We start from the raw sequence: 19,990 nt of genomic DNA, 5'->3' as shown, positions 1-19,990 counted from the left end.
TATTTGTGAATAGAAGACATCACTGCTGATAATCATCCCACAGCAGGGTTATTTTTTTCCTTATAATTCTCTTAGTAATTCCAAACAATAATGTTTTCCTCATCTTTTTAATAACAATTACTTTTCTAAATATAAAGAACGCTTAATGAATACCTTAATAAAGATAGATAAACAGAATTTTCAAATGCTTTTCAGTTGTGGTACTTCACAAAGAGTCAGGCAAGTGCAAATAATGCTAAAGTACTCAAAATGTATATTAGAACCGGGAGTCAATAATGGTTAGGCTAAACCTCCGCTTGGTAAGTGAAACTGTGTGACAGGCTCAAGCTTACAGCTTCACCTGCCTCAGACCATCTTTAGTACATTTGTGTCTTGAAGATTTTGCAAAACTCCTGTAGTTTTATAGAAGTAGCTGCTACAGATCACTTCTCTCTCAACCCCTCTCATCCCAGCAGAAGATAGCTGGGGCAAGGAACAGGGAACATGCCTGAACCTTAAGGTTCTGGTAACAGTAGTTGCTGCTATTTAGTGACCACCATACTCTTACAGAAGACAGATTTTTTGAGCTCTAGGCCACATTTTCCAAACTTTGTGTTATACAAAAATACTTATGTGGTATAAGCAATATGTTTACATGCTCTGGGGATACAGAAACTATTATTTTCCTCCAAGAATGATGCCTAAGGCTACTTTATCAAAGGAACTTTTCTTCAAAATTGAGATCAAACTGACTTGTTTAACAGAATGTGTTTTATGGTTTTTAACAGTTATCTTTTTCCCAAGCTAAAACTGACATGCTAAAGTCCATAAGCACTATTCTGTTTCTGTTCATGATTAAAAAACCATGAGTCTTCATAAAGCAAGATGTCCAAGGGGAGCAAAATACACATGTCAGTATTAAAGCAGTAATAATACATTTCCACATACTTCACCATTACTTTTTTTTATTCTAGCAAGACAGGGCTTCAGCTGTTTACAAATACCATTAATAGCTACAAATACCATGAACAGTTAAGTTTCTGAAAGTTGTTTTTATCACTCACATGGTATTTATGTCTGTTTCTGATCCCTGAAAGAAGAAATGTAGTTAAAACTGTGAAAAAAAAAAAAAAGTTGATAACTAGCATTAACAATTAGAAATGTAAGACAAAGTACATACTATATAAATCAATAAGGGATTAAGGAACATATACATGCACAGACAGATGACTGTTCTTATGCATTAGGTGATGATTTTAAATTCAGCATTTAATTTCTACCAAATTCCTTCAGCTTCTTAAATGCTGCATTTGTCATGGGTATTCGTATCATTTAGAGGAAAAAGAAAGCATAAACTACAGCAGATTATCATAGTATAGCAGCACACCTGATACTGTGCCTTTTAGCATAGGCAGGTAGCAGGAACATGTATCTCAGTTTACCAAAGGGTGGTGAAAAAACCCCCCAGGAACACATAGAGGTGACTTGCAAGAAGTGTCATTGGTGGAGCCTGTGGCCCATTCAAAACTTTAGGACTATGTTCTTCAGGTTGAAAGATTTTGCTGGTTTTCTCAGGGAGGGAGGAGTGAAACTTGATCGCTGTATTTCAGGCAAATAATTTTAATTTAAAATTTAGATGTTTATATTTAATTTAGATAGATATCTATGATTCCTGATCATCCACTGGGCCTGGTGGAGTAGGCTTGCTGCTCTCGTAGTTTAATCTTCCTCCCAGTGAAACTAGGGATGTGGGAAGAAGACGAGGGAGTGGAGATGGTGCACTCCCAGTCCTGCCTCAACAGAGTTAAGACAGCAGCAGAATATTATCTGGATCTGGTGTTAGGGAACATAACCAGTTTCCACATTATAGATAAAGCAGCTGTCAAGTGAAGCACATCTATTCCTTATACAGTCAGAGGAAAAGACATTGATGTCTTTGAAGAGCTCCAGAGGGAGATCCCATCTGATTAAGGGCATTTAAGAGACCTTAGACAATGAAAAGAAAAATGTGCCTCTTTGCTCATCTCTCTCACTACCAAAAATTTACACAAGGAGATTTATTTGTTGATATCATCAGGTTCCTTATGTCATTTTGACAGGCTTCTTACAATTGAAATGCTGCAACTCACAAGCCCTCTTGAAACAGCTGATACAAAACATTAAAACTGAACAACGTACATATACTATAAATAATACCTGCAGCTAGTTTTATCTAGTCACCAAGTGCAATATATCTGATTTCAACAGCATACTGAAAACCTACTCCCACCTCCTTTTTAACTTTGGCCAATTCAAAACTTAAAAAAAAAAAATGCTGTCTGTTAAACTAATTTTAGTTGACTTCTTCACACTTAATGATTTTTTTTTCCTCCGGAAAAGATTTTTAATGATGTATTTATGTCCTACAATTTTGCCCCACAAAATAATTGTTTTCTTTAATGTGACTGTTCCTAACCCACTACTTTTCCCCCTGGCTGACATTCAGAAAGGAACTAACTCCCTCCCTGTCTTGATCCTTGGCCACTAGAGATGGGCTTCTAATGAAGTTCACTGAATTCATTGAGGCTCTGCAAGAAGCAACTTGGCAGAGCTGACACCTAAACAGAAGCTGTTGAGAAACCCCTTTCCTCCTTATGAAAAATTATAACTGCATGTGGGATGAGTGACACAAATCCTATAAAATCATAAAATAAGAATTGAATAACCTATCACCTCCCTCACAATGTATTTTTCTTCAGTGCCTTGATCAGGGACTAAGTGCCCTTCATGATGGAAAAAATGTCATTTATAAAATCAGGTGTCTCAAGGTAGGATGTGAAAATTTATTGTCCTGCTGTTTCTACAGAATTCACCTAATCACTCCGTGGTGATTATCTCAGAAAACTAAGGAACCAAAGTGTTCCAAAGTGTTTTTCAGACTTAAGATTACCACGTCAGCATTCTGCAGAACTAATTCCTCCTGGCTCACCCCTTTCAGCACCTCCTGCTCCCCAATCTATTCCCTACCTCTCAGTATTTTCCCACCATACTGCAGTCCTCTCACAGCATTCTTGCATTACCTCCAGTTTTCAGCTCTCAGTATTTTGTCCACACCTGCCCATGTCTCCTCTAATTCCCTTTTCCCCAGAATGTCCACTAACCCCCCATGATTCCGGCAAGAGACAACATGGCTTTAGCTATAGGTATCGTTTCTCTGCCTGGCCAGTTAGCACATATGTGCTCATTGGCAGCTGCTCAGAAACAGTATGGGCTGGTGTCTCGTCCTTAGGTTATAGTGGGCCGTCATTTGAGTCTCTTGTGTCTACCCAGCCACAAATTTTGATTAAACTTTTTAGCTTGATCTCTGATATTTCTTTCTAATATATCTTTCAGATATATCTTTCAAACTGGCTTGAAACTATCTAAAACACTCAGAAGTTGTGGGGGAAATGTCACAGCAGTTGAGCAACACCAAGACAGAACAGCATGAGTTTGCTCTCTTAAAACACCAAGGAGGAAAAAAAAAAAGGGGGTGGGGGGTAGAATATATGAAAGAATTACTTGAAGTATAATTACTTTACATATAAGTACCATCAAAATATAATGGAAGAAACTCAGAGGAAAAAATACATTTTGCATTTTAATTAAAACTATAAATTATGATAATGAACACTTAGGAAAGGTCTATTACAAAAAGTAAATGAAACTAGAAAACAAGACCATCCTGAAGGAAAAATTCAGATGACTGATTTTTAAAAGGTATTTAATAATACTTTGATTGATGTGGTCCAATATGTTTGAGGTTTATTTGTTAAGGAAGAACAGAAATTGGAGTTTTATTTATTAGCATTTGTATTGAACCAAATGACAAAGGACCACGATGAAAATTAAGTTCCCCTGGCACTAGGAGCTGTACTGTGTCATGATTCAAATTCAGGCTTCAGAGCCTTGATTTGCTGTTCTACCTGTTTCTCCTGAGTGTCACTGATGTCAAGACAGGAGGCTGATCCTCCAAATCTGGATCTGACACTCTTCACTCTTGGTAATTAAAGGAGCTGTGAGTACAGCCTCACTTTGGCTTCCAGCACCCAGGATTTCTATTCTTCCTCCCTCCCTCCCCATATCCTTCCCTTTCATGCCCCCAAATGTAATGGACTTCGAAGAAAAAGCTTTTCACATCACCAGAAAGATAAAAAATGAGACTGTCCAAATCTGCACACTCAGGCTTATTTTAATACGTCAAACCAAATAAGCAAATCTTAAACGCTTTCAGAAATAGCTTAAGTTTAGACAATCTTCTCCTGAGCTGTGCTGAAATCTAGGAGTTTGAAGAATTTTCTCTCCTGTCTGAAGTCTCCTTTTGTGTTCAATTATCAGAGCTGAGCCCAGGCTGTCTCACCACTAACAAAAATAATCAACTGGCCATCAAACCGGTATAATCCAATGGTTCAAACACAGTTCTGATTTCAGTCACATGCTTCTGACAGCCAGCGTTACCTAGCTTTGAGACTTTGGGTGAATGTTACATTTATAACTATCTGACATTATCCATGTAGTTCCTAACTCATAGGACTGTTGAAATCAAGGCAATCTAATCAGATCTCAGATTTGACATAATTTTTTTGAAGTTGAACACCTTCAGTCTCAACTGAGCCACCGTGATTTATTCTGACATGTCAGGTACAGCAGAGGAACTGTGTGCGGATCTTATTTCCAGAAACGTGTGTATGTAACTAGACGTGCAGTTAGGCGTTTTTAAGTGCGATGCTCGTACGGCAGTGACTGTAGCCTTGAACACAAAAGCACCAACTTCCCATCAGCGTGCACAGCTGCAGACATCCTTCTGAATACCTGGCCATCTCTAGATCTCGTTTAAGCCTCGCCCGCCTCTGCTCAGCCGTGCAGGCGAGGCCTCGGTGGCAGGCGGGGCGGGAGCCGGCCTTCCTAGCTGGAGAGCTCTCACACCGGGAAACTGAGGCGCAGCCCCAGGGAAGCGCCATTTTACCAAGGCGCCAAGCCAGCCCCCGCTGCCACGGTTCTGATACCACGGCAAAGCCCGGGGCGGCTGCTGGAGAAGGAGCGGGGCCGGGGGCAGCTCGGCGGCCCCCTCACGGCCCGGGGCAGCCCGGCGGCCCCTCGCAGCCGCCTCCGGGGCGCCCAGGCCACGGTCCCCGGCGGCTCTGGAGACAACGGGGCCCCTCCCGAAGGGCCGGCGGGAGGCGGCTGCGGCGCTCAGCCTCGCCCTCTGGAGGAGCCGCTCCCCGCCGGCCGCCGCGCGGGCGGCACGGCTGTTCTCCCTCAGGGAGCCTGCGAGGGCGGCCCGCGGCCAGCGGCTACCGGGGCGGGGCGCGGAGGGGGCAAACGGGCACGGTGCAGTGCCTCCCGGGGCAGCTGGCTGCCGGTACCACCGCCCGGTGCCCCCGCGCCGCCCAGGCGCCGCGGAGACCCTCGGAGGAGCGCGCCCTGCCCCGCCGGCGGCGGGAGCGCCCTCCCCTCCCGGGGCGTTAGGGAGCGCACTCGGGCCGCGGGCGCCGCCGCGCAGTGCTGCCCGCCAGGTGGCGCTGCCGCCCCGCGAGCCGGCGGCCGCCGCCCGCCCGCCCTTCCTTCCCTCCCCACCGCGGTGCCGCCCGCCGGCGACGTCACGGCGGCGCGCGCGCTCCGGCCGAGGCGGGGGGCGGGAAGAAACGAGGGAGCCGGCGGCGCTGCGCGCGCAGCTCGGGGCGCTGGCCGAGGCGGGAGCCCCTCCCCCAGCGCGCGCCAGCTCCTGGAAAGGGCGGGCCGGGGGCGGGGGGGCGCTTGGGTGCCGCGCCAGTGTTGGGGGGCGGGCGGGCAGGCAGGCAGCCGCCCCTCCGCCGGGAGGCGCCAGCTCCTCTGCGCGGCCGCCGCCAGGGCTGTGCCTCCCCTTCCGTCCGCAGCCGGGCGGCTCCGAGCATGGCGGCTGAGGGGTGGGGTGCTCGCCCGCCCGTGCCAAACAGCCGAGGAAGCCGCGGCCGTGAGCGTGAGGGGCCGTGTCTGCCTCGGAACGTGCCCTGAGGCCGCCCGGGCCGGGGGAAGGGCGGCGCCGGGAGCGCGGGCCCCGCCGGCCTGCCCTCCGCCCGCTCGGCGGGCCCCGCCGGCCTGCCCTCCGCCCGCTCGGCGGGCCCCGCCGGCCTGCCCTCCGCCCGCTCGGCGGGCCCCGCCGGCCTGCCCTCCGCCGCGCCCCGGGGCAGCCACGGCGCGGGGAGCGTTGCACGGCGCCCTTCCGCGCAAGGGTGTGGAGGCAGCACAACCTGGCTTGCGTTTTTTTGTGAAGCAAATTGTTTCCCCAAACGAAGGATGGGGAAAAGCAACTTCTTTTAAATATGCTACTACCAGACAAATTGTTTGGGGCTAAATACTGGAGAAATCTGGGCGGAATCTGGTGATCTGGAGGTCCTTATATTACCAAGTTGCTTTTTAGGTTGAAGTGGAGAAAACCTTTACTTGTTCTTTCTCAGCTGTATGATTTTTGGAGCAAAAAGCCATTGTGGTGCTTTTTGCGGGGTAGTGCTAGTGCCTCGTGTCCAGCATCCCGGGGGGGTTCTGCTGCTGTGAGAGCTGCTGGTTCAAAATTAGGTTTCTCCAACTGATGTGATGTTATGGGTGTGCCTGTCATAAAATAAATGTAAATTAAATAAAAATAAATTAAAAATAAACCACCTTTAATTTGGCGTGGTTATATCCAGGCATTACAAGACTTGCAGGTCTGTGTTACGTTGGGACAGCCACAGGGACTTTGTGAAATTACATAGGTATAACATGGGGAAACTTGGTCTGCATGCTTGTACACATTATACACAAACTGTTACATTCCATACGTGTTCTTTGTTATTCTAGTTTAACAGATAAACATAACTTAGCATGAGGTAATGTAAAATAATGCAGGGATGTTTTAACAACTATAGTTGCACTTACTTAAGAAAAAGAGATACGTGGATTTTTATATTGCGTAAGTTCTTGAAATAATGTTAGCAATGTGAGCTATATAACTTGTTATTTTTATTGCTCTAGAAGTTTCAAGAGTTTCAGGAGTGTTTAATAGAGTCATGGATTATTTTTTCTTAAATCTGCTGAAATATATCAATAAATACTAAATTCACAGCAAATTGCATTTAACTTGTTGTTGCGTAATACTGAAGCTGGGTAGTTAAACCTGGGTAGCTGGGTGTCAAACTTGCAGGGAAGATCTTGGAATCGTGCTTAGTTACGTTTCTGGACCTGGGATTAATGCCGCCGCCTTATTGTTAGCTTGACGAAAATCACTTCAGGGTACAGTTTAGAAGGTTTACGTTATTTCAGTTATTTGCTCTTCTGTTGTTCTCTTCATAATTCATGTTCCATCCTTTTTTCCCCTATCACCACCTGTTCTTAGCCACCAAAAATACCTTCCTTTCTGCTAAACTTTTTTTTGTCCTGAAGTACTCCTTAATACCAGAAGGTGCCTTTCACTCGTTTATTTTCTCTGTTAATTTCAGATTTCTAAGTGGCTTGCTAATGTTAATGTTTCTTAATAGTAGATTGCAAGAACTTTTGGGTAGGGAGCAATGTCAGATCTGACAAAACTCTGTGAATGCTCATCAATCTTGGAACGAGTATCCTTTTTATCCTGTTCAGTGTAATTTGCAGGTTTTTTTGGTAGTTTGTCATAAGTATAATGACTATATTGCAGTCATTTCACCAGTTTCATATTTATTAATAGTGTTTTTGTGAGTTACGTTTTTGTATGTAATGTAGACACCGAAGCAGTGCTATGACTTACTCAGAAAACAGTGAATAGCTGAAGTTCCGTAATGCATGGAGACAACCTCTATAACCAGTTTTCATGGGAATTCTTCACTGTATGTATGAATTTTTTAAAATTACCACAACTGAAAATTAGGTATATAAGAATTTTGGTATTTTAAGAAAAATTTTTTTAAAGTGTTATAGTTCTCTACAAAGAGTTGCTTCTTTTTAAAAATATTCTGGCATTTAGTGTCACAAGATAGGTTCTTTATTTACTTTTTGCCAGATGTTTTGCAGATACTTTGCCAGAAATTTGCCAGATACTACTAGACCTCTGTCTTTACCCTTTACTATCTTAATTTTTTGAATCTGTTCCAGCGTTCTTCAAGGAAACATTGATATTTTTAGAAAAAATGACTGAACTGTGTTAGATTGCCAGGGCAGCCCTGGCACTGGCCTGCAGGGTTTGATTCTCAGCTGTCAGTACCTTTAGTGCTCTTTGCTCATGCAGCGAGCACCAACTTTCGTCAAGGTGCATTGTGACAGTTGGCCAGTTGTCAGGGGTGGGTGGATGGTGGCATGCCAAGGAAGCAGTCAAATCCTTGCTTAATTCAACTACTACATTAAGCAAGATTATTGCCTTACCAATTAGTACTAAAGAACTGTTGAAATAACAAGTGAAAGACGGCAGACGCTCATGACCTCTTAACAATTACGTGCTGCCCACAGCTAGACCCTGACAGGTGAGTGGAGGAGAGTACCTGCGTTGGCTCACGTTGCTCAGGGTGGGGTAGTGCTTCCCCTGCTCTAAATCGAGGCACGCCACACAGCTTTGTTCTGGGTGCAGCAGCAAGAGTAAGGCACTAGTGCTTCCACCCTTGAGGCTCCAGTGCTTTACACTGAGATAAGCCTATCGGTAGCTTTTCCTCTAGAGCTTTTGAAGGCTTTTCCCCAAAGTTTGCTTTACCCTTTATAGGGTTTATGTGTGGGATCTCACAAGTGTTACATGGGTCACAAAATTGTTTTCAGTTATACCATACTATCACTGTCCCTTTTATTTGCTTCTACTGTTTTCTTCTTCATGTTGCTTTTGTACTGCTGGTCTCCAGGCACAGTCATTTGCCTCTCCCACTGTTACTTTTGAGTTACTAATCTCCAGGTGAACGCTGTGGTTTCTACCAGTCACACTCATTTTCATTTGTTACAGCCAGTAGAGGTGAAGTTTACTGTATATGCTTTGTGTCCAGCAAGGTTATGCTACTAGGGGAGGCCTCTGTGGGCTCCACACAGGTATTTATCTTCCCTATATCCATCTACATCAGAATTTCTTGCACTATAGGAGAAATATATTCTTACTTCCACATAGAAAAAGAAAAGGATCTGGTGAGGAAGAAGCAAGTATGCATAAAGATTTTCTTACTTTACTAGTATAGTACAGGAATGGCTGTATGTAGCATGCAAGCACAGCATTAGAGCTTTCAGTCTTGTTAGCATTTAAAAGCTGCCAAGGTAGCAGTCATTCACTCTTTGGACAGGAATTTTTTTCCCCTCCCCACTTGTTGTATTAAGATGCAATATGACCTGGTTTGCATTTGTGTCTTGGAAGACCTAGATCAGACTAGAGTATTTGTTTGCTGTAATGGTCTAATGTTTAGACCATTTATTTACCAAAGACTTCAAACATTATCACTGAAGAATTCAGAACAGTGTGTTTATTTCTTAAATAAATAGGCTTCATCAGGCTATGCACATCTTTAATGGAAGATGGAGGTTTCAGAAGGAGCAGTGGACCTTGCAGCATTTTGTAGTTTGCTTGTCTAAGTGAGAATGTCATAACTGAGAAGCTGCCCTTGTCATGCTTTTGTTGGCTATGATCTGAAAATTCACACAGACCTGAATTTTAATGTTTGGATTGAATCCAGAGTAATTTAGGACATGAGCGGAATTTGGTTGCTTGATGTGAAAGTCCTGTTTGGTTTGCCACTGTTGTGATACAATTTGCAGTTTATGGTACTGAAAACTAGGAAAGCACCCTGTGTAAAACACCAGGTTATTACTGCCCAGCTCTTACAACCTTTCTTCAGGCATCAGCTGCTGACTATCTGAGACTGATTATTAGGCTAGCCAGACATTGATAAAGTAGGGGATTTTTGGTATTTTCTGAGCTGCTTTCTCAATTTAACATGTCCTGTGGTTTTTTTCCTGCATGTGTGAAAATTGTACCATTTGTTCTAAGACCAAGAGCTTGATGCTTATTGTGAGGCTAACCTTGGCAGGGAGGCAGCACATAGGTGGGATGAGTCACTTCAGACATAGAGCCCTCCATGTTTATCCTGAGGATGCAGGTTTCCACAAAATGCAGTGGCAGCTGCTGCTTTCTTTGTAAAATAAAGAGGTGTTGTAGTTGTTTTCTGTAATTTAGTGGTTCATCTTCCCCAAAAGAGAAGGATTCAGCTCTCTCAACTGTTTAAAAGACATTAGCCTGTGTTTTCTACCTTCCAGAAGAATTTCTGATGGTAAGGTTTTATGGGCGCAGGTTCTCCTCTTGTAGCTTTGCCTGTACAAAAATAATTGAAGATTTGTTGAACAATTAAGGGAGAAACTGCATGTGATGGAAGCAACTCAGATGTGTAGCCTGGGGATGAAGTCTTGTTTGTAGAACTTTCCTGCACAGCCGCTTGTACTTGGTATTTAAGTGATAATATTTTTTTTTTTTCCCCCTGCTGATTTTTACATTTATGGAGGAGCTGATACAAAATGCATTAGGCCATAAATGGTGCTGAGTCCAGCTCTTCTACATCCTGGATAGCTGTAACCACAATGTTTTCTGAAGAGATAACCCTTCTTTAAGAAAACAGATTAAGCTCTATCCAATCTCAAAAGGTGCAACTAAACACACTGGGGAGAAGGATCTGTAAGTTACCTATTCCAGTATGTAACTTTTTGTGGATTTAGTGGCGTGAAACCCAATCTGAAATACACCATTGCTTAGTCAACAAGTACTGTGGGAAGATAACCTTCTAGAAACAGGCACAGACTGGTCACATTTTCCAAGTTGTGGTAAGAGTTACTGTATTTTGAAGTTAGTAATTTTTGGTGAAGAAGTAGTTAAATGCATCTTCACTGGTGTGTGTAAGGCATTTTCACATTCATGGGCACTAATTGTGATGTGCAGATACAACCACTGTTGCAGATGATGCCAAACTGAACGCAAATGGATGGTGTCGGGAACTTGACTACTGCATAGAGCAGGTGTTTGGGGTACAAGAAATGCATTTCACTTCCTCCACCTCACAAGGTGGGGAAGATGGTAGAATAGATAAATGATGAGCTGGCACCCACTCTGAAGCCACTGAAGATGGGATAACCCAAGAGGATAATTCATATGCTGAAGTAGGAGCAGATGTCACTTAAGACAGCTTGTCTGGCCATTCGGGTGCCAGTTCCGTAGCATGTGTCGGCAGTACAGGCTTGTCAGGCAGCCTGTTTGTGAAATTCGGTGTTGCTTGACATCATAATTTGTTAGAAGGTGGAGAATTGCTGTAGGCATTGTGAACTGGGAGAATAAATCATTTAATCATTGGAGCAAACCCAAATTAAAATTTGATGTTAAAACCAACTACATGCCATTTTAAGTTGTCATCTTTAAATGAGAAGTCCAATATGAATCTAGTTGCTTTTACTAGAAACAAAGCAATCCTGCAACAGAGTTTTTGTACTAGGCTGCCTGGGCTACTTCACTTTAAAACTTCTGCAGTAGTATGCAATTATTTTCCAAAACTTTTTGCCCCACATCTTTTCTTCAACTAAATTTCTTTCTTTTCCCCTTCCAATCTCTCTCTCTTGTCTTGGGTGAACCACCATGCTGGCACAGCTTATGGCCTTCAGTCCCAGGAATTAGCTCAGGTTTCTTCAGCTGAGAAGTGTTTCCATGAATAATATTTGGAGGACTGTTGGTACCAGAGCTCCTGTCCTGCCTAACTTAGAGCAAAAGTTCTTAAAAATTCATGCAGGAACTATTGAAAGAGAGATGACAGACACTATTGCTATGCAAGATCAATGCATTGATTACAGATTAAAGGTCAAATTTACCAATTCCCTGTCTGAGAGATTAAAAGCTGTTATGAAAAGTAGAGTCTTATTTCTGAGCTGTTACGAGTTTGCCTTTAACAGGTCAGTCAAATACATGCAGTGAGGTTGTGTTACATTATTTTCTGTATGGTACCATTGCTTTGGGTTCCCTTTTCTCCTATGTTACATACCTTTTCATCATTAAAAACCCCCAAGTGTTTATTATTATTATTCTATGTCTTGAAGTTTCATTTCTGCAATATTTTTCTATTTTGTACTGTATTCATAATTCAATAATATAGCTAGTGGTTTAGTAAAACACAAACACGTAGGTTATAGAAATGCACAGTTGAGCTTAGTGAAGGAAGATAAAGTCAGTTACATGGTGGCACAGTAAGGGGAAATGGAGAAAAGCCAGCAAGAGCCTTAAGGGTCTTTAAAAATCGGTGGTGGGGGTGGGTGGGGTGTGTATTTTTTAATTATTATTATTTTTGCTTTAGAGCATGAAGTACTTAGAAGGTTTCATCAGATTCTCACAGGTATGGTTTGTGTCACTTCTGAAAACCTGTTTGAAGATACCAGTAGCTTGGGGCAGCACACCCTCGGGCAGGAAAGTGCAAAGGAGAGGGTGACTGGACAGGAAGGAAAAATGAAGCTCTATACACAGGTGTATTTAAATGTAATTATCATAGGTTTGGGGGGAAAGGGTTCATCCTGGAAAAGGTATTTCCTTTAAAACTGATTAACTTAACACCTTCATATTAGTATTTCTGTACCTTTTCTTAGGGGAAAAACTGCTGATGTCCTAGTAGCCCACCATTAGGTGAATGTTTCGGGGATCCATGTTGCTCTGAATTTCATTTGATGCCCCTGAAGAGCTTTCATTTTCCCAGCAACCTAGCTATGCGTGTCATTTTACCTGCTGACTTGAAAGATTGAAGAGACTTCCCTTGATCGCTCCAGATGGATAGCAGTACAGTTTTTAGAAGCAGAAAGCATCTAAGCTTTCTTAGAAAGCAGAAGCAGTGCTAACTGCAGAGTTTACCTGCTTTCCAGGACAAAGATGTCACAAGTTAGTTACCCATCTAAAAGCTCTGTAAGTATTTAAGCAACACTATAGTGGGATATATGGGAAAATTCCCTTTGAAATATTTAATCTTCAATATAGAAGGCACACATAAATCTATTTTGAGAATAAAAGAGTCCTTTGTATTCTAAATACTTCTTTTTCAGAAGGATTTTGTGTAAGGAATTGATCTGGCTTCCTCCCCCAGCCCCTGTGGGCAAAGCCACCAGTGGCTGAGAGACCTTCTTTTACACAGAGCTGCTTTTGAGAACAGAGAAGCTTCATCAATGCCACAAGAGCAAAATATGATATTTGGTCTCTGAAATACTTCCACAAAATCATTCTTTGTGGATCTAGGCTGTACATCAGAGAGAATTTTGTCTAAACCGATATAATATTAGGGAAGAGGGTTAAAAAGCATTGGTATTTTTTTATTTGGAGATAGTAATTTATCACTTGAAGTTGTACAATACATTAATTATTAGAACAGTTGGACCTATTGAAGGTTTCTGAAGTGAAAGCCACAAGTTATCAGATAAATTTAGAGTTGTGTAATTTTCTCATAACCCTTCACTTGGAAGCCTTTCTGCTTCCAGTATGGGATGGGGTCTGGCAGCTGGGTTAACCCTGACCTCTTAGTGTTCTATATGGATTTGTTAATTTCTGCCACATTCTTTCCATTTAAATTTAGATTTGCTGGCAGCTGTTTTGCCTACTGCAATAAGCTTCATGGGCAAAACACTGAAACAAATATGCCTTTTATCAGGGATTGTTTTGCTGAATAAGTTTAGTTCAGAACACTTGAAGGCTGAAAAGCATGGTGCAGAAGCTTCAGTCCAAAAGGCATAAATAGCTGAATGTCTGGAATGTATTTACTTCTCGGTCTAAGGAAAGAGCAAGTAATAGTTCAGGTGATGGACCGTAACCTTGCACACTGTTTTACCTCTGTAATTTGTTAATGATCCTAATTCAGCTACATTAAGTGAACACAGAATCTGGATATGAATGTGTGCATGTAACAGTAACATAAGCCTGCAGTTCTAAAACTGTGGTTGCTGTAGTAGTAGCAACATAACAACTAAATTTTATGTTTAGCTGACTGATAAATGTGTCTTAGTAAATATTGAACAGTTGGGTTAGTTCTTCATATACAATAACTATCTGAAGCATAATTGCATTTGTAACTGTTTTAAGGAAGTGCATACCACTTAATTTTATATTTAGCACAGAGGATGATACTTCTGTTTTGTGAGACTTGAGAAATCTATATGGATGGCAGAGGATTCGCTTCCAAGGCCGGTATGTCATTCTCTGCCTAATCTATGACATGATCTTTCTAGACAATGGTGCTTCACCGTGGAAGATGTGTTTGATGAGAGATTCTCTGGTCACACTTTCTTCTATGGCTCAGAGGAAATGGCCTGAAGTTGCACTGAGGGAGGTTTAGATTGGATATTAGGAAACATTTCTTCACCAGAAGGCTTGTCAAGCACTGGAACAGGCTGCCCAGGGAAGTGGCTGAGTCACCACCCCTGGATGTATTTAAAAGACTTGCAGATGTGGTGTGTAGGGACATGGACTTTGTAGTGCTAGGTTAACTGTTGGACTTGATCTTAAGTGCTGGACTTGGTGATCTTTTCCAAACTAAATGATTCTGTATTCCAAGGTAACATACAGAAAGTGTTCTTGTAGTGCACTTCTGTCTGTAAGCTTTTCAGGTACTTCAAAAGATAACAGCATCCCTGTGCATTGCTGTGTGACTACAGCTCCAACAAAGAAAGAAGACCTTGAGAGTATATGCAAAAGAGTGTTCTCCCTGTACACCTTTTTAGAGGAAAAGCAATGAATAAGGCAGACCATGATTCTTAGATAATTTAGAATGAATTTTTTTTTTTCCTCCTGAAGGGCAAGACACAAAAGCTTCCAAAGATGTCTGACCCTGCAGCCTCTGAAGTTGCAATGGGCAGGATACACTGATATTCAGCTCTTCTGAGCACTGTGATAGTGTCCAGCCTAGTTACTAGAGCTGAACACTGGCGAGCTGTGTTCTGTATGAATGGATTAGGCAGAATTTATTCACTGGTTAGAAGTCCTACTGTGCAGGCTGTATATTTTTGAATGTAAGTAGCATCATGTTTTTGCTGTTCAGCAGGAATTTCAGGCAACCTTTGAAATACGTAGCCGATCAGCATTTGTTCCAAATGGTGCTTTTGTTGCCAAATTTCCAATTAGTGAATGGCATTTGTTAACTAGGCTCATTTAGCTTTATCTTGAAGGATAATGAAAACCCATCTTTTTCCTCATCTCCTTAATAGACACAATATAGATTCTTACTGAACTAAAAAAGGCAGAACTGAATGGAGAAAGCTGGGAGAAGTTACAGTTTGGGGAAACCCCTTAGGACTTACATTTTTAAGAAATTACTGTGGTTTGAATTCTGTTAAAGCAAAACAAATTTATAAAAATAAGGGAGTTTGGCTCATACAGATGTACTGCAGAGTGTTAGTGAATGCTGGAAGTGTTGTTCCCCCAGGTAACTGTTTGTCAAGGTAAAGGCAAAGTGTGCTTCCCTATGCATGGAGCTGTATTTTTTGTTGTAACACAGTATCATATGTTTGCATGTACATATGCATTTGGAGTGTCAGGAATATTTTGAAGCCTTTCTTAACGTCTTCATGAATTTTCATCTTTGTCTTTTCTGTGCACAATGCTAGATTAGAGACATATTTCCAGTCATCCCCTGTCCCCGTCCCTCCCCTTTTTCTGTCATGGAACAGAAAATGGACTTTTTGCACTTGTGTAAATCCCTTCTTATTGAACTCAAAAAATACAAACTTCTAATGTAAGCTTTGATGTTTGTTACCTGGCAAGTACAATGTTTGCATAGCTCATGGAAATCAACACATTTTACTCATTTCCCTGGGTAATTGTTGCCTCAGGATCATTTGCCGCTGATAAGTAAGAAAGCATACTCTTACAGTTCCTTTTTCTTAAACTACAGTTTAACCGTGTTGAGAAACGGAACCTTCATATTTGATTTTGACAGACTTTCAACATTCATTGTTGCTGGAGTTTGGGTTCGTTTGCATGTTTTGACCTTTGGTTTTTTGGGTTTTTTTTGAGCCTTCTTTAGTATTGAAATGAGGAAGCATAACTACAGGAAAATGTAGAATCTTTACTTTGTTTACAAATGAGTGTTGTAGACGTACATCAACATGCGCATTTCCTGTGTATGACCATCTCACTCAGAATGAGGAGTGTCTTTTGATACTCACTTTCTATGGAACATCCTGTATTTTACTTTAAAATGGTTACGAAGACAGTGGGAAGCAATCAATGTCTCTGTTTAAATAATCGTAATAGCTACAGAACTGAAATACAGCTTAGCATTTTTAACAGCATTTCAGGAAAAAATACTCGGGAGGTGGTAAAAATTTGGGAAATTCCAAATAAAGATTTGGAAACCTAAAGATTGGATATTTAATTTTCTGTGCTTTGAAACAAACCCTACAAAGATAAAACTAGCCCCTCTGAAGGGAACATGTGTCTGTTGGTAATATGGTACCAGGTGTCTGATGGTCTGGGGCCTTATTCTTAGTTACTGTGGTGAAGATGAGCAGTTCCATTAGTAGCAATACATGTCAGTGTAATACTGGAGTGAGCATCCCGAATTCAATTTGTAAAGCTTTTTTCTATGATAGTGAACTTTACAATTATCTCTGTCCCACTTGCAAAACACCCATGAAGAAACAAATCACTATAAAGATTTATCAGGTAAGAATAATTACTATTCCTATAGCTCCCCTAGGTGTTGTGGAGTGTTGGTGTGATGCTTTTAGGGTTTTGGCAGGATGGCAATGCAGCATTACTGTTTGTGTGCTCAGTCAGTTAGAATTGTTTGCTATGAAATTATCTTCTGTGCAAAGACAATATATTGTTTGTGAAAGTAATAAAGATGAAAGAACTGAGGTAGCTTCAGGACAGAGACTAATCTGGGGAGCAGTAGCTGCCCATGATGACAGGGAGGCCAGCGTGACTGTATTTTTTTTGCGGATCATTAGAAGTGATTTGAATAAGGAAAACTAGATGTGATTCAGCAGCATGCACAAGGACTGCCATGGAAAGATGCTTTTCACTGGAAAAGACTTTGAGGAAATCGAGGAATAAGAAAAGTATTTTTGGCAGTTACACTACAATGGATTAATGTTTCCATTTTACAACGAAGCAGTTCAGATAAAAGGGGAAGGTGCATCCATGAAAACAGAATGTGTTTGGGACCAATGAAGTATTCCCAACAGATGGGCAATAGAAAGCTGCAAGTTTTGACAAAGTCTGGAATTATAGTAAGGAATAAAATACAGTGCACGTGATGAACTTCAATGCTTGGATTCTTACTGACAGCAAGGAATCAGTGGAGAGATGCTGAAATAGAAGTGGCTTAGGGAGGAGACATTAAAGTCACTTTGGTTTTGGTTGTTCTTAGCTTGAGCTGGCAGTGGGTCACCCAAGATGAAGTGTTAGAAAGCCATTCAGATATACAGAAGTGGAGTGTGATAATTTGAGCTATGAATATGTGTCAGCAGGAATGGAGTGACAATTGAAGCTTTCTAAATGGAGAAAAGTTACTCAAGGACAGGGAAAGAACTGGTCAGTTTTTTTCCTTGAGGGCTTGAAGAAGAATGAGAGTCTTAAGTTACAAAAAGCTTGAGTGTTTTAAGACTTCATATATGTTTGATTTCTTTTAGACCCAACCAGAAAAAGGATCTGAATGGCCAGACTCTATGTCATGTCTTATGAAGAAACTGGAACAGTTGAACTTAGATATTGAAGAAGCTCTGAGTGCTGGCTCTTCTCCCTCCAGTACTCCTTCTACCAAAAGGCACAAGCAACTGGTAAGAATGTGTGTGTCGTATGATACATTTAGCTATCAGATGCTAGATGCTCAACAAGCATGGTTTTCAGATCTGGTTGTTTCTGAATAGGCTGAGGAGCTCAAGTTCAAGGGTGAATTAACTTAGTTTTCACTCAGTAATAACAAAATCTCTAATATTAGGCAACTAGAGCCAAATAACCAGAGATGTCATAGGATGAAACTTGTATGTTTTCCATCAGTATGGCTTAAAATCATTAAACACCTTTTTTATAGGGGAATTTGAATCCAGATGATTGCATTTGATAGTTTTTCAGGATTTAATATTGTTAATTTAAAGTTCCAGGGCTAGCCTATTTATACTTGCTATATTCATTTAAAGAGCAAGAGAAACACTATGTATCTTCATTAAGAGTTGAATTAATACTTTTGTTTATTTTATCTGAATACTTGATTTAGAGGTGCATTCCTCTAGTTAAGAATATTTTATGTTGACAGGTGTCATCAGTTGATTTCACACAGTTTCCCAAGCTTTTATTTTGAAGGCAGATGAGATTGAGGAGCAATGATATTATTTTAGTAATTTTGGAATAAGCAAGGTTTTTTATAAAAGGAAGTAACTGAAGATAGAACAATGTGAGAAGTCAGGAGTGTTTTTTCTCTACTGTAGGCTATGATTAAAATGAGTTCTTAAGATAGAGTTATTTGGATGTGCAGCTCTGAATGTTACTGCTGCCTTGAAGTCCTGGAAGGTGAGCTTGTTTGAATGCCTTTGCCATTGCTACTGTTTCAATGCTGCTTCATTTTGTATAAGTAAATTCTTTAGATAAATGCCTGTGTGGATCACAGTGTAAATGGTCATGTCTCTTAAGGTGGGATGTTCAGAACGTTGCATCTTAGTGATGCACTTTGCAGCATGTATTTTCATATTCTGTGGAGAGTTAGTAACATTTCTTTCTTACTGTACATGGAAGCAAGTCAGAACCAGCTCTGCCCAACTGAATTAATTTCATCATTAACTTCGTTATTAAGGGACAGGGTTCTGTCGTCTTCTGCTCAATGTCTTCTGTCAAAATGCAGTGACAGTGTAGTCTGCTTTTCTGCCTGAAAGTAAAATCTGAGCCATCAAAGTTTAAGCACTTGCCATTGTGAGGCTGTCTGTTTTTGGTAACCAGTGATCCAGATGCCTGTGATTTTATGGCTGTGCCTACTCTACTAAGGCAAAGGCCATGGTTTGGTTAGGCATCATTCTTTTTCCAGGGTGACTTGAACACCATAGGACACTGGACTTCAAATCCATTGCATTCAATGAAGGCCAGGTAGCATGTAGACAGCAGAAAAACAAATCCAAATAGGCAATGTTTTCAAATGCTCTTTGATACTTAAGAACAGCATCATCGGAAGTGGTTGCATAGAGAATGCCAACACCAGCATCCCAGATGCTTGTGCTTCTCTTACTGAAGCCTAGTGGCAAGATATCTTCTGAGTACAGAGGCCAGGACTTCAGGCACAGCCTTCTTTCTGGGACAATATTCCACCACTAAAAGCCTGTGCTAGTGCTACAAACCTGGTCATGCATACTATGCTGATAAAACTACCTCCAAGCCAGTTTCACTGGTCTTGGCACAATCGTTTCCCTTACCAATAGTTGCATATTGGATAAGTACAGAAAGATTTCAAGGATGCTTCTAACATCAATGCCAAAATTATCCTTAATACGATATTTGAGCACTTTGCACTGCTTTTTATCAGGCCACGTTTTCTTCCCTCTCTGAAGCAGGAGACTTGCTTAATTTTAATTGTCTGTGGACAGGCAAACATGTGAATCAGCCACATTTTTATTGTGGCCTTATGTGGCAGACTGGAAACATCCTTTAAACATCCAAGAGCTAATTTCACTACAGGAGATGGATAGGTCATTTAACACAAAGGTTTTCCTGATGAGACCAGCAAGATCAGAGCAAGAAAACAGTAGGGACAATCTGTTGTAGAACTGATGGGACACCGTTTGCTGTCTCCTGCAAGGGTATTTGTAGGACAAGGGTATGATCTGCCTAATTCAAACATTTAAGAATAATTTGCCTGAGAATTGGTTGACCTTAGTGTTCCTATATAGTCAAAGAGGAGAAATGCATCCTCCTAAATCTCTCGGTGAATTTAGTGGGAAGAAACTGATTTTGCAAATCTCAAAATCACAGTTGCAGTGGAAGAAATGAGCTCTTCTTTTCATACAAGTTGCATGAGTAATTTATCTTATATCAATTCATCCCATTTGGTCCATA

At 41.4% G+C, this 19,990-nt stretch overlaps 1 protein-coding gene across 1 annotated transcript in view; it reads left to right on the top strand.

Annotated features, from left to right (window-relative positions):
• Nucleotides 1-19,990, top strand: part of STARD13 (StAR related lipid transfer domain containing 13) — a 297,209-nt gene that overhangs the window by 59,294 nt on the left and 217,925 nt on the right. Inside the window, exon 3 of the mRNA XM_037375884.1 lies at nucleotides 17,584-17,730. Coding sequence (XP_037231781.1) covers nucleotides 17,584-17,730 — 147 coding nt within the window. The remainder of the gene's footprint in view (nucleotides 1-17,583; nucleotides 17,731-19,990) is intronic.

This window comes from Falco rusticolus, chromosome 2 (genome assembly GCF_015220075.1).
Source record: "Falco rusticolus isolate bFalRus1 chromosome 2, bFalRus1.pri, whole genome shotgun sequence".
Lineage (NCBI taxonomy): Eukaryota > Metazoa > Chordata > Aves > Falconiformes > Falconidae > Falco > Falco rusticolus.
The sequence above is the reverse complement of the archived record's forward strand: the minus strand, read 5'-3'. Positions and strand labels throughout refer to the sequence as shown.